Raw genomic sequence first — 13,918 nt, forward strand, 5'->3', positions numbered from 1 at the left:
ATTTTTTTTGCAAGAAAATATTTTTTGTTTTTGTTTTTCATAGAAACGTTAAAATAACAAAGTTTGGATATATTTTGTAATTTTATTTGTATTATTTAATATATTGAAATACGTAACTGTTTTTGAATCGCGATTTATTCCAAGAAAAATTAGCAGATCTGCGTACGTCAACCTCGAGTTTAATTATATAAAGTATCGGTAGTCTGTTAGCAAGGTATTAATAGATTTCTATTAGTCGGATCTGTATTTATTTTTATTTTCTCAAAAACGTATTTAACACAAGAAGCAAACGAAGATTTGAAACTTTGTATACTCTAAAAAGAATTATCAGTGCTGAGTACTTTGAATAAATGGTAGGTATATAACACTAAACATACAACAACTATAATACAAAAACTATATAGATAAAACTTTCTCTCTAGTCTTTTTTTACAATGTGCGCATTTCTATGCTTAAAACATTCCATGTATTTTAGGACGCATATTTAAAACAATAAATATTAAACAATGGACATAATAAAGCCTGATTATATTGTACAATTTTTAGTTCAGACTATGTATATACAAAAATAAAATTTCGTTTTCCCCTGTAACTTAGCTGATAATATATATTCTGTGTTTTCTATATACTTTAATAACAGAAATTATTGTTGTCTAGAAAAAAAAGTGGCATTTGAAAAGGATTTAATGATTAAAAATAAGTAGATGCTGTCTATATTCTACTTTTTCTATCTTCATTTTATATTTACTTTAATTTCCATTCAGTGTTAACACGTATTTCGTATTTCGTTTAGTATTATTAATATTACTACAAATATTACAATTGAAAAAAACGTAGTTAAATGTTTAATAGATAATTGACAAATTTTCCTTTAATTAATCGATAGAGTTAAAAATAATTGTAACTTCTTTGCCGTACATGTATATCGCAGGGTGTAAAAGCAGATACATGTTAGATATGACAAGAAATTCTAGAATTTCCGTTATAAATAAAATATTTTATCAGATCACAAAAATAAAGATTTTCTAGAGAGCTATCAGACGTCTGTCGTTGTTAAGCAGTGTTAGCCCAGCGGTAAGGACTGACACTTCCGATCGTAAGTCACGGGTTCGATTCCAATGATACAATCTTATATAATTCACTCTTGTGCATTAATTACATAGGATTGCCACTGCTGATAAACAAATTTCCAGAGGATGGGCAATAATGTCATCTGCGTACCATAGTGTCACACTGCGATCGCCAACCCCTCTGCCAAGCGTGGCAGTAATGGTACATCCCCCATAGGTATCTTTGGGGGAAGTTTGTGCCTTGCAGTGGGCTTCTATGGTTACAAACGACGAATCGAAATAAAGTAACGAAATCATCGTAAGTCTAGGTAATAATGGCAGGTAGTGTTGCGCAGAACGTATTACTAAAAACCTGTATAAAACCACAAAGTTATGTTCGTGCGTTAACGCTTACCATTACTTAATTGTCTTAATTTTTAAAAGATAGTTATATGTTTTAAACATTTTTTCTTTCAGACTAATCATGTCGAGATACAAGCAACCAAAAAAGTTGGAAAGTTTGGCGTTAGCAAAGCTTGGCGACTGGATTGCTTTACAAGCAGAGTCACAAATGTCAGCAACAGCTGTTCTGGCTCAGGAAAACATAAGTAATGCCCAAGTAGTTTTAGGGCATAAAATAGAAGCTATTCGTTCGTTTTTGGATATTAATGTACCGTGGATGACTTACGATACATTAGCTGTAGAAACAATAAGAGCATTATCTGATCTAATAGAAAAAACTAAAAATTCATATGGTTTCAGAGTTTCTATGGGAAAATTCGTGACACAGATGAATGTTATTGTTAAAATGTCAGAAGTACTCTTCACAAAAAACTTAACGTACCTCTCTATAGATAAAATTCCTAAGATGATTCGGTCAGTATTTTATTCAAAACTGAAGATGCTCAAAGGATTGGTGTATTTAAATTTGGGATCTTTGTCTGGTGGTTGGAAAACTATAGATATGGAGGGCGCTATTATTGAATCTTTGAAAGAATTACACAACCTTAAATACCTTTTCATAAACTATGATTGCACTGACAATATATTGATTTGTGTAGTACAAAATTGTCCAAAAATAGAAAAACTAGATGTTTCTTCTTCCAAGTTTATATCAGATGAAAGTATTGATATTATTTGTAACCTCAAAAAATTAAAAAGCGTACAACTCTATAGAACATCTGTCACATGGAGTGGTTTCGCAAATATGCTCTTACATTGCGAAAACTTGGAAGACGTCGGGAGATGTGACGAAATTGGCAGGGTTTTGGAATTTATTCACAAGTCGGATATTGGACTAAAACAGCTCAAATTAAAAACTTACGTCAGTCGTTATGCCACAGATAATCATTTAAAATTGGCTGTCAAAATGTGTCCCTTGATACATAGTATGACAGTTTTCCATAACACTCTGCAAAGCGATCTCATGGTACTTATTGGACTGGAATACCTGAAAGAACTAAAACTATTGTCATGTGATTTTTACGCCGACCACATCAAACAGATACTTCAAGTAAAAGGTTGTAACATTATCAATCTGCACCTTGAACATGTTGATCAAATTGATTTGAATGCTCTTATGTACATAAGTCAAATGTGTCCGTTGCTAGAAAGTTTAACTCTTTATAATTGTACATTAATACAACATACATCTTTGTACACAAAAAAGTTAGAAATATTACCTTTTCGTAATTTAAAAAAGCTTACTTGTGTAAGTACCTGCACGGACGAACAGTTATTATTTCTATTAACAAATTGTGTAAATATACAATTTATTCAAATTGGTACTGCTATACAATTTGATGATGATTTCATTTTAAAGATTTTAGAAAAAAATCCACTTATACATTTAAGAGAGCTACGTATCATGCAATCTGATTTCATGACTATTACTTCCGTTGAAAGAATAATTCAAAGTTGTATGAGTTTGGAAATATTGGTAGAACTAGAAAGTTGGACACTTTTAACAGAAGATGACCGCGAATTTATTAGAAATTATATAAAAGTAAACAATTTTAACATAGATACAAGTCCGATAAGAAGATATGATGAATGATTTATTCATTATATTAGTCGTATTAATTTAATTGTATTATAAATATTTAGAAATTCCTGTATTTATGAAAAAAATATGATTGATGAAAAAAATAAGTTTTCATTTTTAACTCGTAACTATATTTGCACACTATCTTTCTCCTATTAAGAAATCAAATTTTGATACCTGAAAAATTTTCTCTTATTAGCTAGTTACACTGTTATTTGTAAAAAAGAACCTGTAAAATTATAATAGCTCTAGCATTTACGAAATATTGAAAAAAATGCCGTATCTCAAAAGAGCAGTCCCTGGTCATAGTCTCAGAGAGGTTCAGTCATAAAAAAATAGGTGAAAAGAATCAAAATCTACTAGAAATCTATAAGCATTAGCGGGTTGCATCTATCTGTCTTAGGATCCAAAACAATGTTTAAAGAAATGTCTTTATAATAAAGGAGGGTTGCTAAGCTAATTTTCTATCAACATTCGTCTTCTCTTGGGATTTATGTTCCTGGGAACCTTTTAAATATATCTTCTTGTACGTAGGACCTACCTTGGATTACCTACGACAATAATTTTCCCTTTTAATATAAGTTCGTCTCAAAATTTTCAAAATTTTTTAATCCTTTTCTTTCTACCAAGATGACATTGAAACCTTTTAAAATTAGCTAGTTTAAAAGGATTATTTTGAAAATAGAAATACTTTTTTCAAAATAATCCTTTTAAACTTGTCTTTGGATTGAATTACAAAAATTGAATTACATCACTGAATGGTTTATTTTCACAAATTGACGGCAACTTCAAAATTATGTTTCAGTGACATCGTGAATTTAATAAATAAAAATTTCATTGTTCGCTTCGTCGCATGCTCATTCAGCAATAAAGTCACTTTAGACTACGGTCGTCTTTTGCTGATAAAAAGCTTTCAGTCCTATACATAGCTGGTTCAAACTTTCGTACTTTGATCGGATAGGCAACAATTGGGCTTGAGAATAAGAAAATAATAAGAGCAGGTTGATATGACAGAATTTGCTTGCCTGTTGTGTTGGCAAAACGACCACGCAGCACATTCTTTTATCAGAGCACTCGTCCAACATAAAGTAATCTTACTATGGCAAAATTGTTGGATCTTTGGTACAGTTCCAAACATGCACCACGCCAGTCAATTATTTCCAAAAAAAGCTAAGCTCGTGGAATACTATTTCAAGAATGCGACGAAGTGGTGACTACGTTCGGAAACGCAGTGGAAAATCCCCAAAAGAAATTCAGCTGTTTCTCATAATTATTCTACAGGATTGAATTACTTAGACAAACGGTGACCAAAAAATAATTTATAAGCAGATAGTTTAATTTTTGGTATTCTAAAATTTTATCGTGTGTAATTGTCGTTCAAAGGTATGTCTTGTGTTGTTCTTCCCAGTGTGACACATGCATTATCTGGGAAATACCGGATAAGAGATTTCTTTGTTCTAGTTTTTTTTTTATTTCGTCGCATTTGCAGGCTCAAGTTTTATTTAGGATATAGGTGTATTTATATAACACCTATCACACAACATCGTCTAAAATACTGCACTTTATTATATTTATATACTATTAATTATATTTATATACTATTAATTATATTTATATATTATATTATATACTTTATTATATATATTTATATAGCTGCTTTCTTAAAAGGAAGCCTGTAATCATATTTTATAAACTGCCACCAACTATCATTCACTGTTTGAATAATTTTGTTTTAATAACAGATAAAAATGTAACTTTTTAAAGTCATATTTACCTAAATTGTAAATTGCTTTAGGTATAAACGTTCTGTATTTTATTTTTTGCTGGATAGTTCGTTCGTGTTTAAATTAGCCGGCTATGACACTATAATTTAAATATCTGTCTCACTATAAGCATTAAACATACACGCGTAGAAAAAAAATTCTGTACAACTTCGCATGGTAAAGCAAGTAATGTCGCGTGGATTCCCCGTCATTGTGATATTATGGTTACAGAGTTCGTGTATGACTTTTAGGAATAAGGAAGGCATGAAGAGGTGCCGTATGTTAATAAAATACTGTTGAATAAAGTAAACCGCAACTGTTCCCTACGGAATGCCTGTACTTGTCAGTCGTGGAAAATTTCAATACGCGTGGCGCATAAGTAAAAATCCTGTTGCACTTTAGGCGTTGCACGAGGTCCGTCTTTTGTCAACAAAATGATTATTCTGATTTCGAGGCTCACACAGCAAGTGGGCGCAAAATTTGAAGGTTCAAGTGGCAGCTATAGATTAATTGAGTCTGCATCATAATTTTGATACAAATACGATAATACACTCGCAATATTTATATATTACAGTTGTCAAAAGGGATTATACGATATTCCGTTTGATAACATCCTGCAATGACGTTGTTCTTACTACTGTAAAGATATTCTTTTTCTGTTTTAGCAGCTATAAAATTGAAGTATAAAACTGTTGAGGATATTGTAATAATTTAATGCATGAATAATAATTTTATCTTTATTCAGGTCCCCTACCCTCTTAGCTGAAATATTAATTTCTTTCTTTGTTTTAAACTAACAACAAAAACTCATCTAACAACAAAAAAATTAGCATATATATATCATTATTATCTCCTAACTGGGCATTATTTTTATATTATTTTTGTATTTTAATCTAGGCCGTGGTATCTGTATTGAAACAGTTTACATAAATAATTTCTAGTTGTTTGTAAATTTTTAACAACTGGTGTTTCTTCTTGTACACAGTATTTCAGGATGCCATGCATATGAAATAAAAATAAAAAACCTTAAATAAAATGAGAATAAATTTAAATCTCTATTTATTTATGACACAAGCACAAAGCCTGTTCTATTATTTTTTCAGCAGAAGTGATGAGATTTCTGCCGTTTTTTATTGCATGCAGGCTTTGAAGGCTTAAGTTTTAATTTAGGATGAATATATAGATTGTTAATAAAAATCTTTTAAACTTATACACCTATTTGCAATCCTGTGTAAAGGAATCAATATGGTATATAATACATTAATTTATTGTATCTCTAGGAATGTGACATTCCCATAACTTTTGGCAGTACAAAGTACAATACTTTATTTCAATGTGTATTAATCTAAATACCATTGTTATAAATTATTTCCAAAACTGTTGTTTTTTAGATATGAAGCTTTATCACCTAAGAAGCTTTTACACCTATGTACAATTATCTGGTAAAATAATTACAATATTTTAATGGGTATAGGAAGGAAATAATATAAGTATTAAATTTAAATTATGTATTATACTTATTCTGGTGCACCAACATTTGGCACAAGTGCAAACATGTACACAGGATATATTCCATTAGGAAAGTTAGTCTGCTTACATTGCTTAATCCGTTTTAAGTTAGCTTTTTTGAATATTTTTAAGAATTCTTTAAAAGGTCTAGTTACAGAAGAATCTGTATCATCTTTTTCTGTGATACCAGATGAAGTCACATTTTCTTTAACCACTATAACTCCATTATCAGAAAGTGCGTCCCTGTAAAACAAATTTAGTTATAATCTAAATCATTTGCTCTTAATCAGAAGATATTAACCTATTTACCTGCAGCGGGTTAGATAGAGAACAAGATCTTCATCAGTCAAATAACCTAAAACCCATTGATTCCATATAACATCATACTTTTTTTTTGGCACAAATTCCTGTAAACTAATCTTGTATAACTTTCTAACCTTTTTATTGTCTTCTCCAACAAATTCCCTTACTTTATTAATAAATTTTTCATCAGGTTCTATTACATCAACTTGTCTAAAAATTGGTAAGAGCAAATGTTTTGTTATTCTACCAATACCGGCGCCACAATCTATAGCAAGATTAGTATTAGGCGCGTTATTTATTGCAAATATTGAATTCAAAAATAATTTTGATCCTTCAATGTCTGCATTAGATATAAATCCGAAACCTCCTAGAACTCCGTCCACTGTGGCAGGTATATCAGCCCAATATTTTAATGACAATTCATAATTGATATCTTTACAATCATTCATTTTAATGTATAAATATCAAAACTATAAAGGTAACTGTAAAAATAAATCTCTTCAATTTAAATTTCAATTGATTGTCAATCAAAGAGGATAATAACAACAGCATAGACATTACAATTTTTTTTTCATAATAAAATAATTAGCTCTGGCAAATTGTTATTTCCGTCATCATAAAAGTTAAGCCTGCATAGTAAAAAGGATTTTAAAAATAACATCTTTTTTATTTATTTGTACATTGTATGCATATATGTATGTGAATATATGTTTTTATGTATCTTGTAAGACTTTGTTCCTTATCCTGTGTATAGCACATAGAGTTCATAGAGTAAACTTTTGTCTATGTAAGATTATGGTCTTTTGCACGTCCTCACAGTGTATGTAATAATGCTAAAGGCGGAAACTTGTAATGACCCCTTGATGTATAAGTCACCTGTTAAAATGTAGCTAGTTTTTAAGTTTCCTGAAGAAATAAAAATAAAATAAAAATTCAAAAAAAAAAACAAAACTTGTTTAACAAAAGTTTAAGGTATAGTTTTAACTTTTAGAAAATATAATATTGCTGGTAATAAACTTTTACTCTTTCGCTAAACCAATGTAATACAATGGAAACTATGAAGTCTGTAAGTTGGCGAAAAAATGGGTTATTGTTACACACAACAGAGAGCAGTACGTTGAATAATAAAAAAAAGTTAAATACCTTATCAAATATATTGTCGGTTCTTACTCAAATGATAATAATGGTCTTGAAAAGATTTATTAATTTATATTTTGAAGCTAATTATAATTTTTAATTTACAAAGTTTTGTACCTCATAGCCATTGTGCGTTTATGGTTTACATGTGAAACTTGTAACCCTTGGCAAGCTTTGTACATCACTAAATTTCAATTGATAGCTCTTTATGTCAAAACAGCGGTGACAGAAAGGGTCTTTTTCAAAATGGTACGATATTTTAATAATTTTATCTACATTTACCTTCTCCATCGACAAATATGGGATTTATTTAAAAACAGTGATATTGTTTAACGATGTTGTTGTATATGTTTTGTTTTTTATTTTTGTGTAAATTTGTATTTCACTTAGTATTTTTATACATAACCTACGAGTGCTTGCCTCGAATTTCAAGTTTTTAAGTTTATTTTGCATATAATATTATAGTTGTTCAAGTATAATGCCCTGAAATTACTATTGCATTTAATTTTTTTTATTAACATACTTTTCTTTAATTTTTCGATTTAGGGTAAGGTTAAGTGCTCGGAGCTACGTACTAAGGATAAGAAAGAGCTATTCAAACAGCTTGAAGAGCTGAAGACTGAGTTGACTAATTTAAGAGTCGCGAAAGTCACCGGTGGTGTAGCTTCAAAGCTCTCCAAGATGTAAGTTTCAAACGAGTTAATGTGTATGTTCATTTAAACGTTTGGGTTAATTGATTAGGTCTTTGTGAAATAAGTATTCATATTTTATAAGTCTTGATATTAACTCACACTTAATTTTATTACAATAAAATTTAAAACTTCGTAAAATATTTTTTAAAGAAATAAATAATTAACACTACAAAATGTGATGCGAAATTTAAATTAAATTTTAAAATAGATCAGTAAATTTTCCTGACTTTTTTTGACTTTTTTATAAATACATAAGTGTATATATACAGGTTTAAATTCGCAGGATTTTAGTAATGTTGGAACCACTTTTTTGCATTATGACACTATCACATCAAATGACTATGACAATAATTCTATTTTTTTCTTTGATTATACATATTTTAATTGACATCTCTAGACTATGTCCTTGCTTAACTAAAAAGAATTTATAACTTTTAAAATATTAATTTTTGTTTTTCTTACTTTTACAGACGTGTTGTAAGGAAAGCTATTGCTCGAGTTTATATTGTTTATCATCAGAAAATGAAGGTTAACCTTCGAAATCACTACAAGAACAAGAAATACAAGCCTCTGGATCTTAGACCGAAGAAGACCCGTGCTATGCGTAAAGCTCTTACAAAACATGAAGCTAAACTAAAAACACGCAAAGAAATAAGAAAGAAGTCTCTATTTCCACCACGGGTTTATGCTGTAAAAGCTTAAATAAATACATTGTAACAAAATACTTATTTATTTATTTAATATTCTTTATTGTACATGATAAGATACATAATATACTGAAAAGTACAATGGGCGGTCTTATCACACAAGGCAATCTCTTACAGACAACCATAGTAGGGAAAAGATAATAGTACTTATAAAGGGTAGTTCATGTGTACAAAAAAAATACATATTCACAAACAAATGAACATAAATATACATAAACATACATACATATATACTTATAATAAAAAAGGTTTAATATATATTATAAATATAATACAATAATAAATAAAAACATCTAACTGACTTCGATCAGTGTTGGTTTGATTTTATTTAATATTTATCTTCATAAAACTGTCTTTCTGTCGGTCCTCGGACTAACTAGTGAAACCTAATATTAAATTTATGAGTGAAAAGTAGTATTATGAATCAGTAATTTTGATATGAGGAGAAATTATTATATATAGATATTTGTTAAAATTATTGTTCTTTCCTAAGTCCTAAAGAATTATTCCTTGCAATTTCACATTAAACACGTTCAAGATCAATTCCAGTTAAAAACATGTTACAGAAAACGTCATGTAATTCTTAGAGCAATATTCAAAAAATATACGTAAATAACAATGGCATCAAGAACAACCTGCCTAAAATTTAAAATAAATAAAGTTAATTCCGGTAACGATTACATTCTTTACATTATACTAATATTCAATAAAGTAAATTTTATTACTCGTAACGAGAAATATGAAGTTCTAAGGATTATATCACTAACCGTCAAGATAAATTAATATCAGTTGCATTACTTTCTTTAATAAAAGAAAAGCAATTTAACGGTTATGATTGATTGTGGTAAGAATTTGCTTGAAAAAAAAAATAATTGACAGAAAGTACAAAGTGCAAAAAGAAATAATATTTTGAGTCGTTTAACTAAAAATATTATGTGGAATTTATTTGAAAGAAAATAATTGAAATGAGAGTTTCGCAGCAATAATAATAAACATTGTTTTATTTTATATTTAGAATATAAATAATAATAATGTAAGTTGTACAACAATGTATAAAGCGCCATCTATCATTACATTTATGCTTTTAATCTATTATAAATCGACACTATGAAATGTAGTCTTTTGATAAAAAAGCTCTGTAAATACGATACCGTTTAAATTAGTATCATAATGTGACTAGTCCCAATTGTTTGTATTATGAGTGTTTTCTACTTCGGATTCAAGAATAATAATACATAAAATATTAAGAATTCTCCAAATATGCGTTTATTATTATGTTTAGCATTGAATTTTGTTACTTCATTAAGTTATCATGATTATGGATATGTTGTTTATTGTCCATGCATGGGTGAGTTATAATCAATTTTGTTGGTTTACTTTTAATATTTATATCTAAAAACAAAAAGTGCCTTCTTGGGTACTGTATGCATTACACTCAATTTTGTACAGTACACAAAATAAGTATATGTTACTAGTATATATTTATGAATGCTATGGTAGGCATTTTTTTGTTGAGTACCTTTATATTAAAATGAATGTATTAAATTTTACAAGGTTACGTACTTTACATATCAAATAAAATGTTTGACATTTATTTTAAATTCAAGCAGAAGAGTTTCAAAACTTCCCTTTGAATTATTTTCCCTCAACCTATGACATTGATCATTTAATAGACCGATTAGTGATTATATAGTATAAATAAAAATAATTCATAATTTAAGTTTTTATATGATATTATAGGATTAATTTATAAATAGGAAAACATATGCCTTAGTTTTTGGTCTTCTGTTTCTTTGTTAATATATGTTGATAATGAATTAATAATTATTTCATCATTACCTGGAACAGCTTTTAAAAATTGTTTATCTCAACAAGGAATTTCTGTTTCAATATTTAAAAAAACGTTGGACCAATAGCAACATTATTATTTTTTAATTTGTCTTATAAAATGAAAAATAACATAAAAGCTAAAAAAGGAATAGAAAAATTAGTGGTTCAAATGTTATATGTACTATCATACACTAAAATGAAAATAATCATAAATGAATATTATATAATTGTAATTTTTTTAGGTAGGTTTGGTAACCAAGCTGACCATTTCCTAGGTGCTTTGGCATTTAGCAAAGGTATAAACCGTACACTAGTCCTGCCACCATGGGTTGAATATCGATATGGAGAAGCTAAATCTATTCAAGTTCCTTTTACCACCTATTTTGAAACAGATTCTTTGGGTTTATACCACAAAGTAATACCAATGGAAGATTTCATGGAAAATGTAGCCCCTATAGTTTGGGAACCTAAAAAACGGATTTCTTTCTGTTATGTCCGGAGAAGTGGCGAAAAAGAAGATAGCTGCAATGCAAAATCTGGAAATCCTTTTGGACCTTTTTGGAACACATATGATATAGAATTTGTAGCCTCTGAATTTTACGGTCCCCTTCATTATGATGCACAGAATAAAGATATGATGAATCAATGGAAGCAAAAATACCATCCTGCAGAATGGCCAGTTCTAGCATTTACAGGTGAAATATATTTGGAGAAGATAGCTTAAATTAACTATCTTCATTAGAAAGCTGCAGAAAAAATATGCCTAAAACATACTCTGCCATTAATTCATTTTGTTTATAATGAATTCGGGCAATAAAAAACCGTTGTAAAGAAATTAACTCTATGTTTATTTTATATTCTACTTTATATTTCATATAACTATACTTTAGAATATCTTAGCTTATATATATACTTTATTTAAAATAAAATACCGTTAATGAAAACTAGGCCCTATAATGACTAATGAAAGATTTAGAGAGTAATAATTTTTATAATTATTATTCAGGTTGAGTATTTTAAAAGTTAATGTAAATTTGTTGGTGCCACAAATTTTCTATACTCAACCAAATTTAGTCCACGTTAATTATGCTTGATTTGTAGGTGCTCCAGCCAGCTTTCCTGTACAAAAAGAAAATGTACATTTACACAAATATTTAAAATGGAACCCGGACATAACAGAAAAAGCAAGAGCTTTCATAAAAAAAAACATAAGTGGTGGTGGTTTCATAGGAATCCATTTAAGAAATGGTCAAGATTGGGTACGAGCTTGTCAACATGTTAAGGATAGCCCAAGATTATTTGCTGCTCCTCAGTGTGTTGGTTATAAGAATGAAAGGGGTATATTAACTCAATCAATGTGTCTTCCACAAAAAACTGAGATAATAAAGTAAGTAGCACTTTTTTGAAGTTTCGACTTGAGAATTTTTAAAATCTCTTTTAAATCAATGTATTCAATATAGGTGACTAGTCAAATACTTTTACAGCTACTAGTTTGGCGCACGACATGCACCTAAATGCTATCCATAAAACTTAAAAAGATAAGAATAATGAAAGCATTGTTTTACATTTCGGACTATGTTTGTTTTTTAAATATTTATTTTCATTTTCAGACAGTTAAAGAGAGCATTGAAAAAAGTAAACAATATCAGATTTATTTTTGTAGCATCAGATTCAAACCACTTACTAGATGACTTAAAAGCTTCACTACGTCAATTCAATATAGCTGTGGTAAAATTAGACCAAGCCAATCCTCACCTAGATTTGGCTATTTTGGGCCAAGCCAATTATTTCATCGGAAATTGTGTTTCATCATTTTCTGCTTTCGCAAAGAGAGAAAGAGATGTCAAGGGCTTGCCATCAGAGTTTTGGTCTTTTCCAGTTCCAAATAAAAGCAAACATGAAGAATTGTGACCGAACTGTGCTAAAGAGATATTAAGGAAGTCAATAAATTGAAAAATGTCAAGCTTGTTTTCTATTTTTGATTTTTTTTTTATTTGCGTAAATCTAATAATCATGAAATTTGCAGTATTTAAATTTTAAAATGTAATCAATTGGGTCTAGTTATATAAAATATAAACATGTTAATTATTAAAAACTACTTAATACAGAAAAACTGCTAAAAGTTTCAGTACATTTTTGTCTCCAAATTAAAAAATATATATTATTATCATAATTGATTATATAATTTAATTAAGTTATGTTAATTTTGTTAACTTTAATTCCATTGCAGTAAAAATAATTATTTGTCAATTAAATATTCCATGGTAAAAGAAATAAATTAATTGAGCAATAACTTGACAATGTATAGGGATATGTATAGGTAGGCTTACCATGATTACGAAGAGCCAAACCGGGACGCAGAAAAGAAAGAGGATCATTTTCATTTTGCTTTTTGCTTAATTTGTGTTTTTCATATTTGAAATGCAAACAAAATTATTATGAATTGAAAACATATTAATAAATGTGAATGTATTTTTTATTAAAAAGAAAAAGAGACAAAATACAATTAATACAAACAACACTAAAAATTTGCCCGGTTTTATTATTCACCCACGTTTGCTTTATATTTTTCACTAGAATACACTTTCTTCAGAATCGTTTTGTCGTGCTTAATTTTGTCATAAAATTCACTGCATGACATGTTCAAGTTGAGTTTGCACGTAAGCAAGGCTTCCACAACGCATTCTTCCATCCTCCCCCGATCGTCAGACCACATTTTTTTTATCTGTGAAAAAATTCTTTCCGCTGGCGCTGAAGTACCGGGTAAACACAACACGGTAAACTCCACAATTTTTTTTTAAATTTGGCACCTCAATATGCTGCTTGTGAAAATGGGTGAATAGCTGAACCCATTTCTCGGAGTAATTAGCTTCATTAGAATTTT

General features: G+C 29.0%; 4 protein-coding genes across 6 annotated transcripts; 3 read left to right on the top strand and 1 right to left on the bottom strand.

The window, feature by feature from the left end:
- The first annotated feature begins 229 nt into the window (after positions 1-229).
- LOC137921913 (F-box/LRR-repeat protein 17-like) lies at positions 230-3,105 on the top strand. The gene is made up of 2 exons (XM_068764704.1): positions 230-353; positions 1,527-3,105. The coding sequence occupies exon 2, from the start codon at positions 1,534-1,536 to the stop codon at positions 3,103-3,105; it is 1,572 nt and encodes a 523-aa protein (XP_068620805.1). The 5' UTR covers positions 230-353; positions 1,527-1,533.
- A 3,268-nt stretch (positions 3,106-6,373) lies between these two features.
- Positions 6,374-7,198, bottom strand: LOC137922005 (alpha N-terminal protein methyltransferase 1-like). Its single transcript, XM_068764823.1, has 2 exons — positions 6,675-7,198; positions 6,374-6,608 (listed from the first exon to the last, which is right to left on the bottom strand). The coding sequence occupies exons 1-2, from the start codon at positions 7,115-7,117 to the stop codon at positions 6,374-6,376; spliced, it is 678 nt and encodes a 225-aa protein (XP_068620924.1). The 5' UTR covers positions 7,118-7,198.
- A 754-nt stretch (positions 7,199-7,952) lies between these two features.
- RpL35 (Ribosomal protein L35) lies at positions 7,953-9,219 on the top strand. Its single transcript, XM_068765047.1, has 3 exons — positions 7,953-8,054; positions 8,352-8,488; positions 8,968-9,219. Exons 1-3 carry the CDS (start codon positions 8,052-8,054, stop codon positions 9,197-9,199), a joined length of 372 nt encoding a protein of 123 aa, XP_068621148.1. The 5' UTR covers positions 7,953-8,051; the 3' UTR covers positions 9,200-9,219.
- A 982-nt stretch (positions 9,220-10,201) lies between these two features.
- On the top strand, positions 10,202-13,568 carry O-fut1 (O-fucosyltransferase 1). Of its 3 annotated transcripts, none has more exons than XM_068764822.1 (4): positions 10,202-10,237; positions 11,281-11,729; positions 12,136-12,421; positions 12,645-13,568. In XM_068764822.1, coding segments are annotated over exons 1-4 (1,038 nt in total). In that variant the 5' UTR covers positions 10,202-10,235; the 3' UTR covers positions 12,946-13,568. The 3 variants fall into 3 exon arrangements, with proteins under 3 accessions (XP_068620923.1, XP_068620921.1, XP_068620922.1); XM_068764820.1 differs by lacking the exon at positions 10,202-10,237 and adding an exon at positions 10,366-10,552 and having other exon boundaries at positions 11,277-11,729; XM_068764821.1 differs by lacking the exon at positions 10,202-10,237 and adding an exon at positions 10,471-10,552.
- Positions 13,569-13,918: the final 350 nt, after the last annotated feature.

The sequence above is a fragment of the Battus philenor genome, unplaced genomic scaffold, assembly GCF_028537555.1.
Source record: "Battus philenor isolate CCGP_79_NKW_IND1 unplaced genomic scaffold, ilBatPhil1.0.hap1 SCAF_2, whole genome shotgun sequence".
Taxonomy (NCBI): Eukaryota; Metazoa; Arthropoda; class Insecta; order Lepidoptera; family Papilionidae; genus Battus; species Battus philenor.

What these genes read in the sequence shown, in the direction of transcription:
- LOC137922005 (XM_068764823.1), bottom strand. Translation starts at nt 7,117, where the DNA reads ATGAATGATTGTAAAGATATCAATTATGAATTGTCATTAAAATATTGG. An exon ending in CTCTATCTAACCCGCTGCAG is followed by an intron (nt 6,609 to 6,674) that starts GTAAATAGGTTA and finishes TTTGTTTTACAG; the next exon opens with GGACGCACTTTCTGATAATG.
- O-fut1 (XM_068764820.1), top strand. Translation starts at nt 10,465, where the DNA reads ATGCGTTTATTATTATGTTTAGCATTGAATTTTGTTACTTCATTAAGT. An exon ending in TGTTTATTGTCCATGCATGG is followed by an intron (nt 10,553 to 11,276) that starts GTGAGTTATAAT and finishes TAATTTTTTTAG; the next exon opens with GTAGGTTTGGTAACCAAGCT. An exon ending in CAAAAAACTGAGATAATAAA is followed by an intron (nt 12,422 to 12,644) that starts GTAAGTAGCACT and finishes TTTCATTTTCAG; the next exon opens with ACAGTTAAAGAGAGCATTGA.
- RpL35 (XM_068765047.1), top strand. An exon ending in GCTTCAAAGCTCTCCAAGAT is followed by an intron (nt 8,489 to 8,967) that starts GTAAGTTTCAAA and finishes TTACTTTTACAG; the next exon opens with ACGTGTTGTAAGGAAAGCTA.
- LOC137921913 (XM_068764704.1), top strand. Translation starts at nt 1,534, where the DNA reads ATGTCGAGATACAAGCAACCAAAAAAGTTGGAAAGTTTGGCGTTAGCA.